At 42.2% G+C, this 22409-nt stretch overlaps 1 protein-coding gene across 1 annotated transcript in view; it reads left to right on the top strand.

Moving 5' to 3' along the window:
* COL24A1 (collagen type XXIV alpha 1 chain) overlaps nt 1-22409 on the top strand; it is a 259353-nt gene that overhangs the window by 159629 nt on the left and 77315 nt on the right. The window contains exons 26-32 of the mRNA XM_054980368.1: nt 5756-5809; nt 12084-12137; nt 12470-12523; nt 13666-13719; nt 20759-20812; nt 21200-21244; nt 21359-21403. Coding sequence (XP_054836343.1) covers nt 5756-5809; nt 12084-12137; nt 12470-12523; nt 13666-13719; nt 20759-20812; nt 21200-21244; nt 21359-21403 — 360 coding nt within the window. The remainder of the gene's footprint in view (nt 1-5755; nt 5810-12083; nt 12138-12469; nt 12524-13665; nt 13720-20758; nt 20813-21199; nt 21245-21358; nt 21404-22409) is intronic.

A 22409-nucleotide genomic window follows, 5' to 3' on the forward strand; every position in this document is an offset into this window, starting at 1 on the left:
GCAAATGCTATAAGAAAACGGTAGTATTATTTTGAGTATTTAGATTTCCATCTAAAAATGTGGTAATTTCTACCCTGAGGCTTTTAAAATGTTTTTAGTAGCATGGAAAGAAGCAAAACATGTATATAACTGATAGGTATCCAGGGAGACGTTGGAACTGCCTAGTTATAGCCTTCTGACTAAAATGATCTTTCCCGAGAATATTATTATTATATGCTTCATTTTTATCCTCAATAAGCATGCAATATGTTACCAATTATTTTAGTGCAGTCCAACTTCTAACATACAGCAGATGCACTGGCAGGATGCTTTCCCTGCCTTAAGCATGTGTTAGATGTGGGATCGACTCTCTGATTAATTTTCCATTGGAAAAAAAAAGCTGTGTGTCGAGGATGCTTCTAAAGAGTCATCTCTGCCATTAGAAAGCCCTGCAGAAATCTTTATACAGAGTTTTCTATACTCATTCTTAGAATAAGTAAATAGTCTAAATTTCTATCAGTGTTATCATTTGTTTTCAGTTGCATACTATTGCCTTTTCCACACAGGCAATTTACTCCTCTCTTTTTGAGTGTTTATTCCTTAAGAATCAATTAGTTTTGGCCACCTACATTTCCGCATGTCATTTTTAATCCTGGTATGGGTTCCACCACTATGAAATAAAGAGGGTTAATTGGTGAGATGTGGACATCATCGTTGGCATCACTGTTGGTATCACTGGTGCCATCACATCACCAACATCCCTTTAAAAAAAATTTGTGTGCACCCAATCATGTTATTTCATTATGACTTTACGATATTATGACCAAAGGTGCCCAGCACTAAGGCTTTAGCAGTTGAAAGAAACAAAAGAGAAAAGAAAGCCAACATGGCACATGTGCAATGTTGGCACAGATAATTCAAAACATAGAACTTTTAACTCCCAAAGCATAGATAATCTCTGAAAACTTGAAAGAGATCCCTGTAACCCACAATACAAATTAATTATATTGTTATGACATGCTTTTTTGTGAAGAAAACATCATAATGTTATAATGTAGTAATGTTGTTGTCATTGCATTGTGTTGGTTTACTCCCCTGGTGCCAGCCTCTGCCTTACAGCTCTGGGTCAGCCCAGGTGGGGCTCTCCAGTTAGGACTGGGGGGGGGTTGTAAATCCCAAACAAAAAAAATCTACTTGGAGCATGGCTGTCAGGTATTGAAGGAAAATATTTTTTAAATCAAGCAACATTGTAACATGATGTTATAATATTGTTATGCTTGGTTTTAAAAAAATCCCCAATACTCAACAACCATGCTTCAGATAGATGTTTTTGTTTGTGATTTATACCCCCCCCCCCCCTTGTAGTCCAAATCAGAGATTCCCTCCTGGGCTGACCCAGAGCTGGGAGCCAGAGGCCAGCACTAGAGGGGCAAGCTGACAAAATGCAACAACATTACATTATAACATTAAGTTTTCTTTAAAAAGGCATATCTCAGGAAAGGAGAAGGATGAGGCAAAGGAAAGAGGGAGGGAAGAGCTGAAAGTGGGATAGAGAGACCAATCAGTGGGAAGTTACCTGTGGGGACAAGGCAGAACAGAGGGCAGGGGGGCGGGAATGAAAGGAAAATTCTGCATGATTGAAAAGCTAAGTCAAGGCTGCCTCGAGAAAAATATCGGGGAATAAGCACATGCAGAAAATTCGAAGAGAAACCTTGAAAATACCCAGAGCTTTTTTTCAGCAGGAATGCGGGGGAACGAGTTCCAGAACCTCTTGAAAGTGGTCACATGGCTGGTGACCCCGCCCCCTGATCTCCAGACAGAGGGGAGTTTAGATTGCCCTCCGCACCACTCCAGCAGCGCAGAGGGCCATCTAAACTCCCCTCTGTCTGGAGATCAGGGGGTGGGGCCACCAGCCATGTGACCATTTTCTCCGAGGGCAACCCACTGAGTTCCACCACCTCTTTTCCCAGAAAAAAAGCCCTGAAAATACCACACTGAAATCTGAAGGGAGAGTTAAGCATGCAGAATTCAGAAGAAAACTCAAAGTGGTATGGGGCCAGAACTGGCAAAAATCAATACAGAAAAAAATGTGATTTTTTTGGAAAATTGTGATTTTTTTTTTAAAAAAGTCCATATTATACAGGAAATAAATGAAGAGTTTTCAAAAGGCAGAGACTTTGTAAGCATCCTTCAGGACAACCATATTAATCTGTTATATCACAAACAACACAAAACAAAAACAAAAAAGGAGTGAAATAGCACCTTAAATTTATTATACCATAAGCTTTTCTGGTGACAAGTCTTTTAAGGTGCCAACTAGATTTTTCTTGGAAAATAAATATCCAGTAGTTTATCTTGTACAATACTTAATCTTGACATGGTCTTTACAGTGCATCCTGGCTTGCATATTTTCTATTCTTATCCTTTATTCCTAAACATGTCAAGGAACATGGATCTTGGTTTTACCTTTCTGATATTTCTGTTGTCCACTCCTGATTCCATCCACATTTCCCCTTCTCAACTTGCCTGATCCTAATTTTTGACTCGTTGGTTTTCTGGGATGATTCTGATTTGGAGAGGGTTTTATTAGTTGGTTTTGTGGAACTGTGATTTCCTGGGGGTAAAGTGTAAATGACTGGGGAAGGCAATGGCAAACCACCCCATAAAAAGTTCGCCAAGAAAACGTTGTGACACAACATCCCCCCATGGGTCAGTAATGACTCAGTGCTTGCACAGGGGACTACCTTTACCTTTACCTTGTTGAATATGTTTTTGATCATCAATAGCTGGATAGGGGACAGTCTTCCTTCTAGATATTGCTAGATCTCTCAGCATCTGTGACAAAGTTGAATACTCCATTCTTATCCATTAGAATATGGAATTAGCATTAGGGGATTAACTCTGGCTTCAGTTTTCTCTATCTGATCAAACATAGAGTTTCCACTGGAGGAGCAGAATTACCTCATGTTGGGTATCATTAATATTCAGATGACATCCAGCTCTATATTTCATTATGTAAGCCTCCTGATGGAGCCATCTTGGGCCTGAACCAGTGCTTTAGGGCCATGGTTAGGTTGTTAAGGCTGAACAAGCTGAAGCTAAATCTACACCAAACCGCTACACCAAAGGCAAGGGGAAGCAAATACAGGCTGTTGCTTCCCCTTGCCTTTCTGAACCTACTCTGCATTTTTAATAACCTTATTCAACAGATCTTCTTTAGAGATATATTGACATGAGAATAAAAATGAGAATAAAAATAAAACAGTGGTGCCACTAGGGAAAATAGTGGAACCTCAGAAAATAAAGAGGGCCAGCATATGATGCTGTGTGTAAGTTAGAGGGGAAACCAATGCAGTTAGGAACCTAAGCTGTAGCAAAAACTGTGCAGAAATGCCCAAGGATGATATTTTTGTTAACTGTTCTTTTGGGATTCTGCAGGCTCATGACATTCTATGAGACCTTGATAGCATGTCAACAGAAGCTGGTTAAGCTGTTTCTGAAGATTTTGCTCTTATCTAATTATGGCTATTATCCTACACATTTCCTCAGTGCTACAGGAGAAAATTAGGCAAATTATTGTAGAATTTGTGGAGAGAATTCTTGACTGAACATGTGATATGTATTAGACATGAACATAAACACCATGTGAAAACAGAGAACTGCACATGGGAAGTATAATGTCTAGACTGAACTTCACTTTGGATATGTGCCTGAGAATGGGACAAGGCATAATTGGCTATGAGTCATCATGTGCTTACATTTTCATGCAATAATCACACTTTTTACTCAGTGTATTTATTTGCAGATGTTTGAAATCAGTGAAACTGACAGCCCTGTTCTTTTGTCCCCCGAGTGGCAGGAGAATGGAAGCTGAGGCTGGTGTGGGGTCTGTCAAACTTACAGCTTCCATTCTCCTGCCACTCAGGGGACAAGAGAACAGGGCTGTCAGTTTCACATGCCCCTTGCAGGCTTCACCCAATCAGATGAAGCCTGCGCGGGGTGTTTAGAAACTGACAGACTTCTGCTGCTTCAGGGCAACAGGAGAAGGGGGTGTCAGTTCAAACACCCCACACCAGCTTCCGAAGCCGGCGCCGGGTGTTTGAATTCCACGAACCACGGACCGATTCATGAACTGGTAAAAGTTCATGGAAGTTCGTGGTTCCTGGTTTGTGGAATAGCAACGAACCACAAATCAGGTGGTTTGGGTTTTTTTTGGTTTGTGCTCATGTCTAGTATGTAGTCAGGATAGCTACTAAGCTGATTCATATTACCATTTCTGTGGTTGTAGTTTGTATTTTGCAGTTTTTATGTAATAAGAAGTCTTGCAAAATCAGCTTCACATAATAAGATCAAGTTGCCACCTACGAAACGTCATTGTGGTCATGTTTTCAGAATACCACTTGACTGGTTGAAGAATCTCCTCATATTAATTTTTACATCACAAAATAGCTCTGTGAATCTGCTTTATGCTTCCTAGGGCCTGGCCTGGGAAAAAACTTACACCTGATTCAGAAAAATGAGGTGAAAATGAGGTGACAGATTCATGACTGGATTGGACTTCACCAATTGAGAATGCAGGTGGTGGATTCCTGCTTTCATTGTCCTTAATTTAAAAAGTCTTGTACACAGAAAACTTAGCAAAGCAGGGAGAAAGGTGGTCTCTTCCCTGTTCTTTTGTCCCCCGAGTGGGAGGAGAATGACAGCTGTCAGTTTGACAGACCCTGCACCAGGTTCCTGGCACGGGATCTGTCAAACTGACAGTTGTAGTTCTCCTTCCGCTCGGGTGGGTCTCCGTCCACTTGGGTGGCAGAACAGGGCTGTCAGTTTCACTTGCCCCACACTGGGTTCAGCCAATGGGCTGAAGCCAGCGCGGGGTGTGTGAAACTGACAGCCCCGTTCTCCTGCCGCTTGCTGGCAGCAGGAGAACAGGGCTGTCAACTTCACACACCCCACTCCGGCTTCAGCCAACGGGCTGAAGCTGGTGCGGGGTGTGTGAAACTGACAACCCCCTTCGCCTGCCGCTCACTGGCAACAGGGGACGGGGCTGTCAGTTTCAGACACCACTCAGCGGCGCCAGCCTGTCTGGGGTCATGAACTGCTCACGAATCACATGAACCCGGCCAAAAAAGTCGTGGGGGTTTGTTAACACGCGGTGGCACAAACCGCGTGTTAATGAACTATGAAATGGACAGGTTCACGCAAGGGGTTTTTTTGGTTCGTATTGCAGTTTGTGTCCACCTCTACTGCATAGCCATTATAGTTATTGGCCATGTAAATGAAAAGTGCTGTCAGGATCCTAGGCTGGCTGCATCTTGTCAGGGAAATCAGATACTTTGTCTCTTTTAAGTGTCTTAGCGTGTCTCCCTATATTCACTGACTACTAATGAGTTTCATGAGTACATTTTCCAATGAAACAGGACTCAGTAATTTTAGGCTTCCTTCAGTGACATCATAGACATCCTCTGAGAATTTATGGTGACTTGACAGTTTGGGGGAAGGATTAAAGTGATGTTAAAGGAGCCATGTCATCATCATTCCCATGTCTTCCATGTAAAACATGCAAGGATGAAAAACAATAGGAGAAGACTATTATTAATTAGCTCCTACTGAATCTTAGTGGAACAAACTGGGTTCCTTATTCTTACATATATACAGAAAATTATTTACATTGATAGTCCGCTAAAATAATTGATGTGATTTGATACAGATATGTCGATGAGAGGTGGCTGTTGGTGAAGTTATTAACCGCAGTACATCTGTTTTATTTTTCCTGTAGGGTCCGGTTGGTTTGCCAGGTGAAACCGGATCACCTGGAGGCTCCAGCGAAAAGGTATGTAGTAAGCTGCTATTTATTAATAAAGTAAATATCATTGTAACGTAAGTAATATGCTAAAAGCAGTAAAATTACGGTTCTGCATGTGGTATTTTGATCTTGTTTTAATTGTATTCCAAAACTGGAATCTCTTTGAGTATGGTCAGCTAGTTTAATCATGATTAGCTGCTTTCCTGTTAGTTGAATTTTGAAATTTAAGCAAGGTTGTCTTTGTAGATGTCCTATGATAGAGTAATAGAGATGGAAAAGGCAAAGGTTCCTAGTTTTCATTTAATTCATGAGCATTAGAAATATTTTGGAAATGAAGAAGGAAAATCTTTCTGTTTTAGAATGCCCACAGTAGGTTTCAAATATATTGCTAAGTCTTTGTATTATTAAAACCATTTACAGTGCAAAACTGAGGGGGGAGCAAAAGCAGTCTAGAAGCCAACAATGAGTTACTCCGGTATATCCTGGCTTTACACCAGTGTAACCGCCTCCCCAGTGGTGCAAAGGCCCATCACTGCTCCATCCGGGTTGTTTCCTGGAGCCTGGCCACGATGGCTGGACATGAGTGTAACTGAGAAATAAGTCCCTGCCAGGGGGCAGGGAACAAGTTAGTTGGCTCCCTAAGCCATTCCAGGCATTGGAATGCCCCCAGCAGTGGCATAAAGTTACACCATGAAAAATAAGAGTGTAGCCCATGGGAGCCCATTGTGGGGGGAAAGTTGATCTCCCCTCATGTGTAGCTCCACCCAAGCAGCCCAGCAGAGCATAGGATGCTGACTACTGCAGGGACCAATCTGCTCGCACCCCTCCTCCTCCATGCCCAATCAGCTTCTTGGGCAAACTACATAACCTCCAGCCCCATGACCCCAGGTAAGTGGGGAGGCAACCGGAGGCTTTGCCCAAGAGCCCCTTGTCGTGGTGACTTAGAGTGCAAGGCAGCAGAGGGTACTTGCATTGACGGGGCAAGAGTGCACTGGGGGAACACAGTGAAATTTGGAGCACACTTCACATTCACTTGTGTGAGGAGAGCCACGTCCAGAATGTCTGACTAACAACCATCACCCAAGTTCCCTTTCAGGTTACCTTTCTCCTGAGTCTTGGCTTGGGAAGGGGCTAGGGCACACCAACAAATCAGAAAGAGCTGGGGAGGCAGCTGCCTCAGCTTGCTCATTGACGTCTCCCCCTCCCTCACTCATGCCCTCCCAAATGCTGGCCTCTGCAGTTGAAGCTCACCAGGCGGAGGCATGGCTGCTGCCCAGGAGCCGGCACAGCCCATGCCTGAATAGGGGCAGTTGCCCAGGGATCCATGCTTGACGCAGCTCCATTTGGACTCCTGCGGATGGGCTCCCCCCCTTGGGCAGAGGAGAAAGCGCAGCCTCAAGTCAGGATGACTGAGTACCCACTCTTGCAACTCCCCCATGATGGCAGGCTCATGACCTCTTGACTGTCCCCCTCTAAGGATTAGAACTTGAAGCTGCCATGGAAGCAGAACAGCCAGATGCAGAAGAGGAGCATTTCCTCGCCAGAGAGGCATCTATCATCCAGGGATGTTCCCGGCCCTGGGCCGCCAGGGAAGTGACAGTGCTGAGGATTCGCCAGGCACCTCTGCCCCATTGTGTCATGGGTCAGCCAGACAGAGCCAGCCTCGATGAAACAGTTTAGGGGAAGAGGAAGGAGTAGCCACAAAAAGGCCCTACCTAACTTTGGCTATGAACAACCTACCACCAGAAGTCACGGCTACGCTACCCAGTAGGGAACCACTGCCTGACAGTGGCAGCCAATCTGTCTTGGACCAGGACAGGCAAACCAGCTCCTCATGACCCACCTCACCTCCCCCATCTCCAGCCAGCCTCCCACTACCCACCTCATTTCCCCCATCTCCAGAGCCGCTGGAGCATAGACAGAAGAGGAACTGGCATGAACTATTAGAGAGGAAGCAAAGTGCGCAATTAGCTGCTCAGAGGCACCTGGAGCCAGTTAGGAATGGGGAGAGAGACTGCACTGGCCAGATGCAGCTCAGCAGCAAACCAAACACCTCAGCATTAAAAGACCAGGGGCAGGGGGGAGAGACTGGTTGTGGAAGCAATAAGTTGATTCACTCTCACCCCCACCACCACTGATCCAGGCTCTGCCTTGATCCTAATACCTCAGACTGCTCTGTACTGCTACTCATACTCTTGTGCACAACCCACGAACTGTACTCTGACCACGCTCTAGCTTGCCCTGTGCTCCCCTCTTGCCTGCACAGATGAACAATGGCCCTGCACCACCTAGCAACCAGAGGCATCCATAACACATTGCGTGGCTCAGCTCCCAAATGGAGTGGAGGTCGTTGATTCCACGGGGGCTGCTGCCACACACTGCCCCTGTCTTGCTCACCCCCCTCTCACATGGTGGCAAGGCAAATGGGGTGGGATGCATGGTCTCTCCTGTGTGCAGAGGGAGGGTCATCAGCTCCCCCCCAGTGCTGTTGGGGTCTGAGGTTACCACATGCTCCTCTCGCTGTGGACTGCAACTAACACTCTGCCATGCAGTCCCCACTGCCCATATGCCTCCATGTGGGGTGCCCTTACTGTAGGGGCATGTGGTCCCCAGCTGTCTGCTCTCTGGCAGGATGGGGAGGAGGTGTCAACAGGCAGCAGGGATCATGGCCTGCACGTTATCTGTGCCTTTGCTTGCCAATTGTCCGCCTGTCAAGGGGGTGGCACAGCTGCTGGCAGGATTGTCAGGAGAGCGGCAGGGCATGTGCTCCCAGCTGCTGTCTCGCTGGACTCGGCCATTTGCAGGGCTCTCCCACAAAAGTCTGTTGTGAGCAGATGAGCAGCGCTGCATGTACACAGGTTCATGGCCGGCAGCGACACAGCCGCCCTCAGGATTGCGCTGACCAAGTTTTATGAAGTTGCTTCTTCTTTATTCCTTTTTAAAAAATTGAAAACAGGAAATTATAATTTAACCGAATGTCACTTTTGGGTTATGTTAAAAGACTAAATATTTGTCAAAAATATCTATCATCCCATTCTTCATATTCCTGTCCTGAAGGGAAAAATTATATCAGTGCAGTTTGATGGCAGAAATTCAAAAGGATGTACTAGCGAAATACCTTATTCTAGGATTGTATTACGATTTCCATGAAAATATTTTTTTTAATCCATTTATATTACTGTTGAAGTAAAAGCATTGAAAAAAATTGTATTTTCTCCCCAATCTAACTATGATTTTGGTTTTCATTCTGATAAAAAAGTATTGACCAATGTTTTGCAATTGAAAAGATTGTTTTGCATTTGGTACATAAATATAAATAGTCTGGCAGAGTTATTTTCAGATTAACTGGCAGCTTTTAAAAAGTAATGAAACAACATTGTTTCAAATGGGAACAAATATTAATTTTTTTCTCGTATGGCATTTGTTTATTTCCCATGGATTGCTGAAATAATTTTTCCTATCCATTTAAAACTGTTTTACTCAAAATGAATTATTTTAAGATTTCCATCTGTATTCCATCTGATGCTGATCATTGAGTTAATTCATAAATATTCAATACCATAAGTTGTGCCACAGATGTGGCGCAAAAAGTGGGAAGGATGTTCCTGGGGAAAAGGAAAATGTAATATTTTCTGGCCAGGAAATGAGAGCCAAATTGAAAGCCTTTTCAGACAAGATCATAAGCATAGAGAACAAGAAGTTTAGATCAATGGTGATGCATCTAAGGAGAGGATCCTGAAGAATCTTTCTCCCTTGCATTTTAAAAGAAAATGAAATAACAGTTAATTACTTACTAAAAAAATGACTCTGAAATTTAAATAACCTGTCAGAGATGGACAAATGCAGTCTCAAAGATCAGCAGTATCATCAACCATGTTTACCATAGCGAAACATAGCACATTGTACACTGATGTTCCTCTTGGGACATCTACGATCACATGCCATAGGCATTAGAGTAATAGTATTCGTTGCTGCAAGTAAAGATGCATCTTCTATGAAAGCTGCTTCAATCTGTATCTGCTGTTACTGCCTTAATAGATAGACTAGTCCATGTTAATATAATTAGTTCAAGAAAACTGATAACTGAGCTAAATCAGGAAGCCAAGTTTCATGAATATTTTGTGAACTTTATGAGTGGGTGTTTCAATGTGTATAAAGGTGTTTAGGCTTTCATTGCCTCAGCAACTGGAAAGCTACCACATTGTGGCAGCGACAGCATGCATGTGCATTGGAATGATGTGATCTTTCCACAAAATATTGCTCTTAATAAGATATTTGCTTGAATGCACATTCTGGCTTATTATAGCTGAATCAAAGTTTCAGAGAGAGGATGATGTGGCTTTTGTTTACCCTGCATAATACTGCCACATAGGGATGTACAATGCAGGTTCGGTATTCAGTAAAAATCATCAAATTTTATCTGATTTGGTAACATTCGGTATTACCTAACTTAAATCTGTATTATTGAATGTATTCAGTAATACTGAATTTAAGTTTACCAAATTTATTCGGTAAAATTTGATAATATTCGGCAAGTGCAGCACCACTGTTCCTTTGCTAAGGAACAGCAAAGAAACACTGCTTCCTGCCCGTTTTTTGCCAGAGGAAAGGGGGGGCGAAGGGAGGGAAAGTGAGTCAGAGGCAAGAGGGGAAAGAGGAAGGGATGGGGGAGTGTGAGTGACCAATCCTTGCAGCAGCTCTCCTTCTCTGACCAATGTGATACTTAAGAGAGTGCCTTTTTAAAACTGCTTCAAGGAGTTAAATTAGAAAGCTTGCCTCAGTCAGCCTCCATTTTGCTCTGGCCTGGAGATTGAAAGACACTGCCTGCTTGTTGCTGCTGGCTTATTGGCATTCTCTCCTGGCCTGCTTTAGACTGCAACTGGATCCTGCTTCCCAGTGAGTGGAGTGGATTCCTGACTGCTACCTAGTTTAAGAGTCATAGACATACTGGGCTTTTTCTATCTTTCGGGGAGGGGGTTCACCAGGTGTCAGGGAGGGATAGGGGTGGGGGGAAGAGAATTTTTTTTTTGGTTTGCATTTTAAAAACTGCTTTTGTGTGTGGTGGGGGTGCTTTTGGTTGCACTTTTGTGTAGGAGGGTATTTTTGCTGGGTTCTGTTTTCTCTTGGCATAGAAGTTTGTTTTAGTCAGGTGTTCAATTGTTCTTGGTTGTTCTTCTGGGGGGAGGGTGTTGGGGAGCTTAGTTCAGTTTGTTTGGTGTTTGGGTGTACTTTTTGAGTATCCTGAGAGAGTTGTGAAGTATGAACTTTTAAAAAGTTTTTAAAGATAGGCTCTTTGTATGTTTTCCCCATAGGAGATAATGGAGATTGGAGGTGGCTGGGGGCACCTTCTTTGGGGGTCATAAAATGAGCTCCTGTGAGCCAATCTTCATGAAAATTGAGGGTCATTGGAGGACCCCAAGTTTCATCCCCTTCCCAGGCCACATTTCTGAATTGAGTTTCCCATGGGAAACAATTGCTGAATTTTACCAAATTTGTTCTGTATTATGAAACCAAACTGGAGAATAAATTTGGTATTCCCTGAATTCTGGACTTTTTCCTGTGCATACCCCTATTGCCACATTGAGAAGTCTGTCTGGCTCTGTAAACTTAATCATATTTACTGTTTGGACCTTAATTGGTTGGTATCATATAGGGAAAGACAAAGAATTCTGTTAAAATTGAAAAAATGTCCCTGAAGCACAGTAGAACGTGGTACAGTTATACAGTTTCTTGCAACTATAGAAAGTGAACTTTATATCTTGAAAATGTTTGAGGGAAAACATTATGCATCTTTAGGGGGAAAATGCATTTCTGTTGATTTAAGGAGGATACTAGATAGCATTGGTATAATTCACAATTCACAAAAATTGGATATACATCTTCACCTTTGGCTCAAATTAAAGGTTGGAGTAGTCATATGATATGGGGTTTATGGTTTCACAAGCTCTTAAAATCCCCCAAGATATTAGGTAATTCTGTTGCATATATATGTGCTCTGCCAGTTAGAGTATTGAGAGTGGACATTTATCAACACAGGTTATTCCCTCTCCTTTTTCTGAAACTTAGTGGTAGAGGTTTGGAAAATCAGCCAAACCTATCTCCTAATTTTTTTGAGAGATTCTTTGTGCTGCTTTAAGATATTATTACTGTCATAGTTGTGGTTTATATCATATCATATCAACAGCTGATATGGCTGGGTTTATCCTGGCCCTGCAACATGGTCTTATGAAGTAATCAAGGTGTTAGAACTGTAACAATGGGATGGCAGCACATCATAAAGTTTATTTATTGTTTCTTCAAGGGAGAGAGGGGTAGTCCTGGCCCACTGGGCCCACCTGGAGAAAAAGGTGTCATGGTAAGTAGTGAATGGAATATCAAAAGTAGATGTATATATAAAGGCAAATGAAAAGTAGGAATTAAAAGCTACCAAGTACTTGTTTTATCATTAGACTACTTATTAAAGTAAAACATAAATCCCCCCTCCAGTTATTGACAACTCAGCTCAGCAATGGTGTCTTGGCTTTTCTTAGCTTAGCTTAGTTTGGCTTTTCTTAGCTAGTAAATGCATATGGATCCAACTCATAGTTGCAAACAATGGAAAGAAATGTTTGAATGCCACTATTTCAGAAACTACAGTTCTACAGAACTATCAAACAATCAACCATTCTTGATTTCCTTCCACTTCAGGGATATCCAGGACCTCCTGGAAGCCCTGGGCCTATAGGTCCACAAGGATTGCCTGTAAGTATGAATCATTCTGTCTTACTGTTAGAACAAGCTCATTTCAAACTGCTCAGTTAATTTTAAGCTTATATTCACTGGTGCATCTTTACAAAAATGTCAGGAAAGTTAATACACACATGTGCATAAATCCCTACCCAAAATAAAAATATATAGGCAGCATATGGCCAAATTGTAGAAAATGTAAGTTTCAGTGAGTTCAATAATAGACATTAACCCCTGGATGGCAATGCATCACCAGCACAGTGTTTGCATAATTAGTTGTCATCTTGTGCTCTCTTGGCAGACCAAAAAAAAAAATCCAGAAAAGAGCTAACTCCAAGGAGCTGAAAGCATAACAACTGCACTGGAGTCCAATGCAAACTGACTACAACCAGGGATCATAGATGGGCATAATGAAGATTTTGCCATGCCAGCAAAATTCAGAAGCAGCAGAGAGATGGAACCCCAAGATGCAGGCCCTTTCCTGAGATACGGGTGTCCTGGCTGTGGTTTATATAGTGCTTAGCACACCTGTTATTGGTTTAGTCTGTAGACTAAGTTGATCTCCTGAGTTGCACCATGGCTGCTGTGAGCTGAGGAAGGCCTTCTTTTTCATGCCCGCTGAAAATGCCAGCATTTTCACTGATGTAATACCAGTGCCATGGGCAGGATGTGGACTAGCGATATTAGGATATTGACTTAAGTTACCCTCCATTGGCATATCACCTATTTCTGGTTCCTTTGCCAGTTCAAGTTTACACCACTGCAGCATCAGTGTGGTACAATGCCAGATACATTGGCATATCTCTTATTTAAATCAGCCTATCTCTGCATTAACCTAGCACAAAGCTTAGTTGCTGTCCTTATGACTTTATTCTCCCATTGAAATACATGGAAATAAACATGTTTAACTTTAAAATTCTATGTATGTATAATTGTATGTGTCTGTGTATATATATCATGATGATCTGATAGCAGTAAGAAAATGTATATAGTGCTGTTAACTCATTTAAAGTTCTGAACATTCAGTAATTTAGACAAACTGACAAACAGTTATGGCATCTGAATGCAGCTATTGAGAATGTACCTGTATCATTTAGCATAAGGGAACTGCTAGCCCTATGGAACTATTCATATTAAAAATCTTATTTACTGTTTAGGGTCCTTCAGGGGCAAGAGGATCTCCTGGACCTCAGGGCCTTAAAGGTCAAAGAGTGAGTACTACTATTTTATTCTACCCAAACTATATTTGCAAAACACACATAAATGATAGTGTGTGCAAGAATCTCACATCTCATGAAGAGATGGTCAGCTGATCACAGGGCTGGCTAAGTACATGGCATCCTTTTGCACCCAAGCACACCTGAAAGAACCATGTACGGAGGCTTGCTCTTGTATTCAGATTTCATTGTTGAATCACGATAAAGTAGTATTATGTACCTCATGTATGAGCTTTTTAAATAGTTTAACTAATTTTAAAGATTTGCTTCCATCAAAACCAGTTTTCATTCAGCAGTTGTGGCAACATACAGGTTACGTGCAAGATCATTCTTTGTGGTCTAAATTTCATTTCTGGTGTCTTCTTAATGGTTATTCTTGGCTAGGCAGTTTTAATTTACTATAAGTAGGTTGAATTTGGTGGGCTGCTTATCACACTCGCATTTTAAAAGATTTGGCTTTGAGAAAATGAAATTAGGAAATTTCCTGATCAGTTTCAAATATTGGAACATCTGTCACAAAGAATGATGGACAAACGCCATTCTTTCCCTGTGAAGAATTTTATGTTATAACAACAACAGTGTGTTTACATACTACTCTTCTAGACAGATTAGTGCCCACTCACAGTGGTGAACAAAATCAGTGTTATCATTATCCCCATAATACAGCTGGGGAGCTGGGGCTGAGAGGAGCAGCTTACCCAAGGCCACCTGCTGAGCGCATGGCAGTAGTGGATTTGAACCAGCAGAGTGCTGATTTACATCCCAACCACTTAACCACTATGCTACAGCAGCTCTCCTGCTGGCATTTTACCTATTTTTTCTAATTTATTGATAATATTTGCATTTGATTACATTATTTAAAAACTAAGAATTTCTGTTAAGTTTTCTGTCTTCACCATACACTGTCTTCTGTACACTACATTCATTCATCTAATTCATTCTAAGAATTAATGAGAGTGAGTCCTGTTAAAAATCGTTTGCTATCTCCAAGTTTTATATTTATTGGCTTTATAGCGGGTCTGCAAGTTTAGCCACATAACCCTCAACTCCATCTTGGAATATGTATGTAGTTCTGCTTCTAAAGGCCACATTTGTATTAACCAGTCCAATTGACTTTGTCAGATCTGCCCTCTGCTCTATTCATGACCCCTTTAGTCAGAGAACTGCCAAAGCCTTTTTGAGGCCTTTCCCTGAACATGCTTGTCTCTTCCTTTGAAATGCAAAGCCTTTTCAAGCTGTCCTGTAACTCCCAAGCTGACCTGCATTAGTCAGTGCAGGATGATCACATGCAGACAGTGCCTGCAAACAACTGTATCTGAGAATTCATTGAAAACGATACTTAAGCTATGCCTTAACTACTTTCTGTACTGAAAACTCTGCTGTTCCACAATTAACATCCCTTGTTTGAACACAGATTAGTCACTGACAAATACAGGACTTTCCCTTTCCTATAACCTCTCTCCCTTTGTTTGCTTCCTTCTCTTCTTCACACCCCCCCTGCCTGCCCTCCATCTTCACCTTTCTCCCTCCCCCCAGCATCCTCTCCCTGATGGCCCAGTTGCATGCTGGGGAGGCTGCAAGGACTTGCTGGGGAATACTTCACTCTCCTTTGTATCCCCTTCCTTATATTATTTCCTCTTTCCCTCCTCTTGGCAGCTTCCATATGCTCACCTTTCCCTACATCCTTCTGTCCTTCAAATGCACTAAACAACTTACCTTTTATCTGCCCCCTCATCTTCATCTATATTTCTTAATTTACTTCATTTATATACTGCTTTTCTCCACAATGGGGACCCAAAGCAGTTTACATCATTCTCCTTTGCCCCATATTATCCTCACAACAACCTTTTGAGGTAGGTAAGGCTGAGAGTGTGCAAGTGGATCAAAGTAACCCAGTGAATTTCCACAGTAGAGTGGTGATTCAAACCTGGGTCTCATAGATCCTACTCTGAAGCTCTAACCACTGCACTACACTGGCTTTTCGGGGGTGGAGGCTCAGTTGAACAATAGCAAGCAGCAAGACCTGGGTGAGTCATGCAAGTTACGTGGTATCATGTTGCCCTGCAGTTGCTTCTAGGCCGGTCCCAATGAGTACTCCTTCAAAGGCCAAAACAGCCCTGGAAATGGTCCTGCCCCCTTAGAAAATCCCTGCTTTGCTGCCTGTCTCATCTACCAAGTGTTTTATCCCCAATAATGCACTTCCTGTTCCTGCAGATGTTTGTTTGTTTGTTTTAGACATTTATTAGCCACCTTTCTACCTTGCAGAAACTCAAGGTGGCTTAAAATATATTTCCTCGCAGTAGTGACCCAGGAATAATCACAGTGATGGCTGAGTAATAATTATTGGACTGCCTTTCTCAGGTAGCTGATATATATATATATATACTATTGAGTTATAACAAATATTACACTGCCCTCTTTATTAGTGTTCATTGGTAAACTGGACTCATGTAATTATGGAGAACTTTTGAAAACACTAGAGATTTTAATGAGCCAAAATCACAGAGTTGAAAATGGTCTTATCAGCCATCTAGGCTAATCCCCTGTTCAGTACATGAAATCCAAACCTGTGGCATCCCAGCCAGATGGCTGTTCTACACCTGTTTGAAACCCTTCCGCAAGGAAGAATACCCAACCCCTAGATAACTGGTTCCATTGTTGAAATGTTTTTACTGTTGGGAAGCTTCTAATGATCAGCTGAAATTTCCCCTCCTGTAACTTAAGCCCATTAGATCTAGACTTGTACTCTGAAACAGCTGTCCTCCTGTATATGACATAATTCAGGTACCTGAACAGCATGATCAGGTTTCCCCCTCCATCTTCTTTTCTTCATGCTAAAGGTCTAGTTCCTTCAACTTTTCTTCATAGGATGTTTCCCAGGCCTCTGACCGTCTTTGTTGTATGTTTCTAAATAATAATAACATTGTCATGTCTGTGTACATCCATGCCATAGTTCTATGCTTGTTTGTTGTATTGCTTGTGCCACATTATGCTGAAGCTATACTGATTGATTACTAATTACTAGTGATGTGTAACTCTCTCTGATCATCTGTAACCACACTGCAGATGTCACTTCCTTGGGACCCAGAAAGGGCCTCTCCTGTTATCTTAGAGAATTATGCGAGTCTCAGCTAGCCGTGACCTTGGTGTGTCTAGATGCCAGCTTTCACTCTTTTTCCCAGATGCTGGGAATTATGTATTGTATACCTGATGCATAGTCATAACTGAATAGATTCTCACAGAACTCTTGTAGGCTTGTGCGCCAAAACCTTAACTGGTTTTGGAGCGCAGGAAAATCAACTATAATAAAGACTGCTTGATTTGAATTGTCACTTCTGCCAAACTCCATGATGGAGCACAGACCTGAACAGCAAAGATCCTAATAAAGCTAACTCTGCTGGAACCAGAATGTGTTCACTGTGGATGGGCTTGAGGGGTCTACCTGCCAGGGACTGACAAACATTCAATTTATATACCGTCCTTCAGGATGACTTAACACCCACTCAGAGTGGTTTACAAAGTATGTGATTATTATCCCCACAACAAAACACCCTGTGAGATGGGTGGGGTTCAGAGAGCTAGAAGTTGTGACTGACCCAAGGTCACCCAGCTGGCTTCAAGTGGAGGAGTGAGGAATCAAACCCGGTTCTCCAGATGAGAGTCCCGCACTCTTAACCACTACACCAAACTGGCTCCCTTAGATGTATTGACTTCCATTTTAAAGTGTGATTGACACAGTATGGTAGATCAGGTCTGACTAGCACAGTTGCTCTATTCAGTCTAGTGTGGGAGTGATGTATGAAAAATATAAGAGAGAGGTTTGCATCCAGATACTTGTCACTCTGATGTACGCTGCTTGTATTCAAGACTGACGTGCCAGCCTTTAAGAACCACACGGCTTTCCTCATGATATGTGCCAGCAAGTTAGAGAGAAAGTTACAGTACATGGATATTTTCCTTTGCAGAGAAATACTGCAGTTTATTTATCCAAAATGCTTGTGAAAACTGTGAGGTAACCAAGATCAATTTATTATCTCCCAATCCTTATTTCTCAGCCCACTCAGTGCTCCATCTGTATTGTGAGGATAATAATATTAGCAACCCTTCAAGATTCTTGTAAATATTACTGAGATAAGAGAAGCCTTCCAGGAAAAATCTAAAGTGTAATTATTTTAATTGTGCACTGTCCTATTACTGTTTTTTGCAGCAAAGCTGAATGTGTGCCAAGGCAGAGGTGGGAAGGCAGTCGCTATGGCTTGGCTGTGTTGCACCTTCAACTGTTTTTCTTTAATATGGAATCGTAAATACACAGCTCAGAACCACAGCCAAATAATGTTCCTTGTGCACTAGCTGCAGTGAGGAATGATGCTTCTGTTTGATCTAGTTCAGTAGAGCCAACAGTGAGTTACTGTCTACTATTTATAGAAATACTACTGTGCGTTTATAGGAATGCACAAGAGTCCACTCTGGACATACATTTCTTGGCCTTTTGTAAACGAGAGATTTATATTTGGATTCAGGCTTCAGAGACCTCTTTTCCTACATTTTAGTGTGTTTATTTTCTAATGCTATAGGCAAAGTATCTTTTTCATGTCTTAGGTACTTCATATATAGTATGTCTTAGGCACTTCATATATAGTATGGTAATGGTATCTTTGTAGGCATTTTGGAGAAGTACTTTAGAATAGCTCTGTTCTTTCTAGGCATTGTTTCTGCACAGTGGCAATGTTAGATTGCTTCTTTCCCTCAGATGATCCTTCTCAGTAAGCTCACCACAAAGTTTGATGTTACTGTCTGGTAGCAGCCCCTCTGGACATCCTAAATTTGGCATCCTCACTACCCAATGCCAGCCAGCTGCCTCCCCAAATAACACTGATGCCACCCCCAATACACTTGCAGGCTCTGATGAAGTGCCAGTTCAAGACAGCAAGCAGCCAACAGTTGCCCAGCCTGTAATGGTAACTACTGGCCAAGAAGCAGGCAAACAATTCCCTCACAAGGCAGCCGTGCTGCTTGGTCACAAGACTGTGCCATGGCCGCCTCATGGGTTCTCCAAGCAGCTGAGAGAAATCCCAGAAGCCTACCCTAGAGCCAGCCTCCATGCTGGCTCTGGAAGCAACATGGGTTAGCCAAGGCCAGCAGGGGTGGGGCTTACCTAACTGCACTCTGAGAGTCCGTTGACACTGGACACCACTGGATGCTTCCCCCAAGTGGTACTCCAACCCCTGACACTTGGATTGGCTTGCACCTTGGGAGTGGAAATAGGAGAGTGGGGCTGGGGGAGGAGGATAAAAGGGGGCTGGATGAACATGCTAGTGAGAAGGTCAGAGGAGCTGCTCTTGGGTCCAGAGAGTGGGAGAGAGCTGGCGCAGCCCTCTAAGGAGCTTAGGGCAACATAACCCCACCCCACTCCTCTCAGTCTGAGGCCTGGGAGGATCCCTGGGGAAGAGTCACCAGGACAGTTGATGACCAGGGGGAGGATCCTATGACCCCTGAGGACCTGCCACTACCTTTTCAAGTGAATGTGAACACATAGTTTATTTTCTCTTGCTTTTTCATCCAACCTGGATTTTATCTTTCTGCATACTTGGATTTTGCACAATAAATGGGTATTTTTTCTAATTTGGTACATCAAATGCTCACATTTTTTTCTCACAGCTGAGTTTCTGTTACAGTGAGAAACCATGTTTTCATTTAAGTAAAGCACAATACTTTAAACCTTGGAAAACACTTGTCACATATAGTTCATTCACGTGAGTTGTAAAGGCTGTGGTTCTGGTACCTGTTGGATTTTTTTTGTTTTATATTGTGGTGTGGGGATCTCAGATTAGAAAGTCTGGCACCAGAGTCCAGGCACCTTACTCCCTGAAGCAGTGGGGCAGTCAAGATACACAGCTGGCTGCCTGATCTGTGATGTTCTGCAGTGCCTCTGCTCAGAATGGCCTGCTTGTGCTCTGCAGTTTTCAGACCTATCAGAATCAGATAACATGTGGATGCAGTAAGATACTGTCTGTTATTCTATCACTGCAGGTATGTAAAATTCTACTAGAAATGTAGAATTTCAGAAATTTTGAAGCCATTGGGGGAAAAGAACATTTTTTCCATAAAAAAGAGAAGGGTACAATTGAAATATATGCTATTATTACTTTAGCAATCATACCTAAATACTTTTTACTGCTTTAACAACATAATGTGCATCATTTATAACTTAGTATGCATATAGAATTGTACTGTGGTGGAAAGTGCCATCAAGTCATAGTTGACTTATAGCAACTCCTGCTGAGGTTTTCAAGGCAAGAGACTAACAGAGGTGGTTTGCCACTGCTTACTCTGCATAACTGGTATTCACTGGAGGTCTCCCATCCAATTACTAACCAAGGCCAATGCTGCTTAGCTTCTGAGATCTGACAAGATCAGGCTTGCCTGGGCTATCCAGGATAGAGATGAAATTGTCCTTTTTGGCACATATATGAAATTTAGAAGTATAAATTGGTGGTAGAGGAGTCCCAAGCAGGAAGTGACCAAAGTGTTTTTCTAATTTTTTCTTTAGATCTCATAGTGACTGATGATGGGGCAAAGGGAGGCAATTATAAAATGGTAGAGATAGATCTGGTGTTCTATGCTCAGGGTGCTTTCACAACTTGCTTCTAAAATTTGGATCCATCACCTATGGATGCTGTAAATTCAATGTAGTCAATGGAAATCAAATATTAAATCTGATCAATGTTGTTCTTTCAATTACAGAAAATTCATGTAATAACATTTCAACAGATCATATGCATATTTACTGTGGAGTAAGATCCATTATATTACTGGCGGTTAGGTGTGCAGAGGATTATATCCTGTGTGTTACTTGTAATATGTCATTTATAACTCTCTGAAAGCTTTTCCTCATAGAAATGGTGCAAGTATCATATCTGGAAATGCTGCCAGTGCCAGCCAAGGGAGACCATTCTTCTAAGACACATATACGGTTACACCTGTGCCTATAATGGCTTTTCTAAATACCAGGAGTGATCTGTTTAATTTGCAGGGACCAAGAGGTCAGGATGGTCCACCAGGAGAGCAAGGGACACAAGGTATTAAGGTAAGTGATAATTTAATCTTACCTGCACTCCAGCAACTGCACTCCTGATACTCTTACAAAGGGAACCAAGGATAAACGTTGTTCTATTGAGACACTGAATTTTTTAGCTCAGTGTACAACTTTAATCCTGTTCCTATTTATTCAGGAGTTAATTTATTTTTAATTGTCATGTCTTTCATTGTATATTTTGGTAAGATGTTTTTATCTTGTCAGCTGCTTTGAGAGTTTTACTAGGAAATATTATACAGATCTCAGAATAAAGCAAATAAATAATCAAGTTGATTATACGGATATCTATCAGTATAACAAAGGCCAGCAGGTTGGGATTTAGGAAGAGAATATAGGGTAATGGCCAAATGTGTATTTTATATTTCTTCTTTTTCTCAGGGAGAAACTGGCGACCAAGGGAAAAAAGGCATTCCTGGACTAATTGTACGTTCCAGAGAAGTATTGTTCTTCAGCTTTAATATATGGAGTAGAATTTTTACGTAGATGTTTCTTTGGATTATGTTTAACACTGGCCTTCTCTTAATTTTATTTGACCAGGGCAAAGCTGGTAACCCTGGAGAAAGAGGTGATCAAGGAGCTATAGTAAGTTATTGATGTTATGCAGAAAATATAATGGCATGGTGGGCAAAACATACTTTGATTTACTGTCATTATTTTATAACCGATCTGTGACGTCAGGGTTGATCTGTGGCTGCCCTGTTAGGTGGTACATGCTTTTGAGGGTACACATTAGGTCTGTATAATGTGTATCTGTGACCATTATGCCCTCAACTCCTGTCCCCTGGGATCTTTGTTCATAGCAGTAAGTGGGTGTGGGTAGCTTCAGATAGAGTAGAGGACCACCTGGAGGAGAACCTGCTTTTAACTTTTCTTTGCCAGTTGTTACAGTTCTCAGAATTGTGCCCCTTTCCTCATGCTGCTTTTCCCTCAAGGATTAAAACATACAGAACCCTGTTTCTTTTCTCTAGTGAGTGGGAAAGTGAAACTGGGCATTTAATTGCAGACAAATGACAAGTAAGGAAAGCTTTAAACAGCCCCTTCCCGTCCTACTGGTCTGCCAGTAAATCTGAGGGTATCTGCAATTGCTGTACACTATAAAAAGAAAGCCCTCAGGAGAAACATTCTTGGAACTACGTGTAAAAAGAGTTCAACAGGTTTTCTCAAAGCACAGTAGACAATCATTGCTCACCAGGGCCGTTTCCAGACGGCTTACCTGGCTCCGAAACGTTGCGCCATCTTGTGGGGAAAACGCGAAATATCGCGTTTTCTCACGTGAGTTTTGCGCGACGTCACATGATGTCGCGCAAAACTCACGTGAGAAAACGCGATATTTCGCGTTTTCCCCACAAGATGGTGCAACGTTCCGGAGCCAGGTAAGCCGTCTGGAAACGGCCCTGTTGAAATACATCCCATAAATATCTTAGCAAGACTATATTCATATTTAGTTTTTATAAAATTTCCTTTGAAACATATGAAAAGGTGGGGAAGATTCACTGAGAGAATGGGCACCAGAATGGTAAATTACATTCACTGTAAAAGATGCAGAGGAGTTAGCCGTGTTAGTCTGTAGTAGCAAAATCAAAAAGAG

This window comes from Eublepharis macularius, chromosome 5 (genome assembly GCF_028583425.1).
Source record: "Eublepharis macularius isolate TG4126 chromosome 5, MPM_Emac_v1.0, whole genome shotgun sequence".
Classification (NCBI taxonomy): Eukaryota; Metazoa; Chordata; class Lepidosauria; order Squamata; family Eublepharidae; genus Eublepharis; species Eublepharis macularius.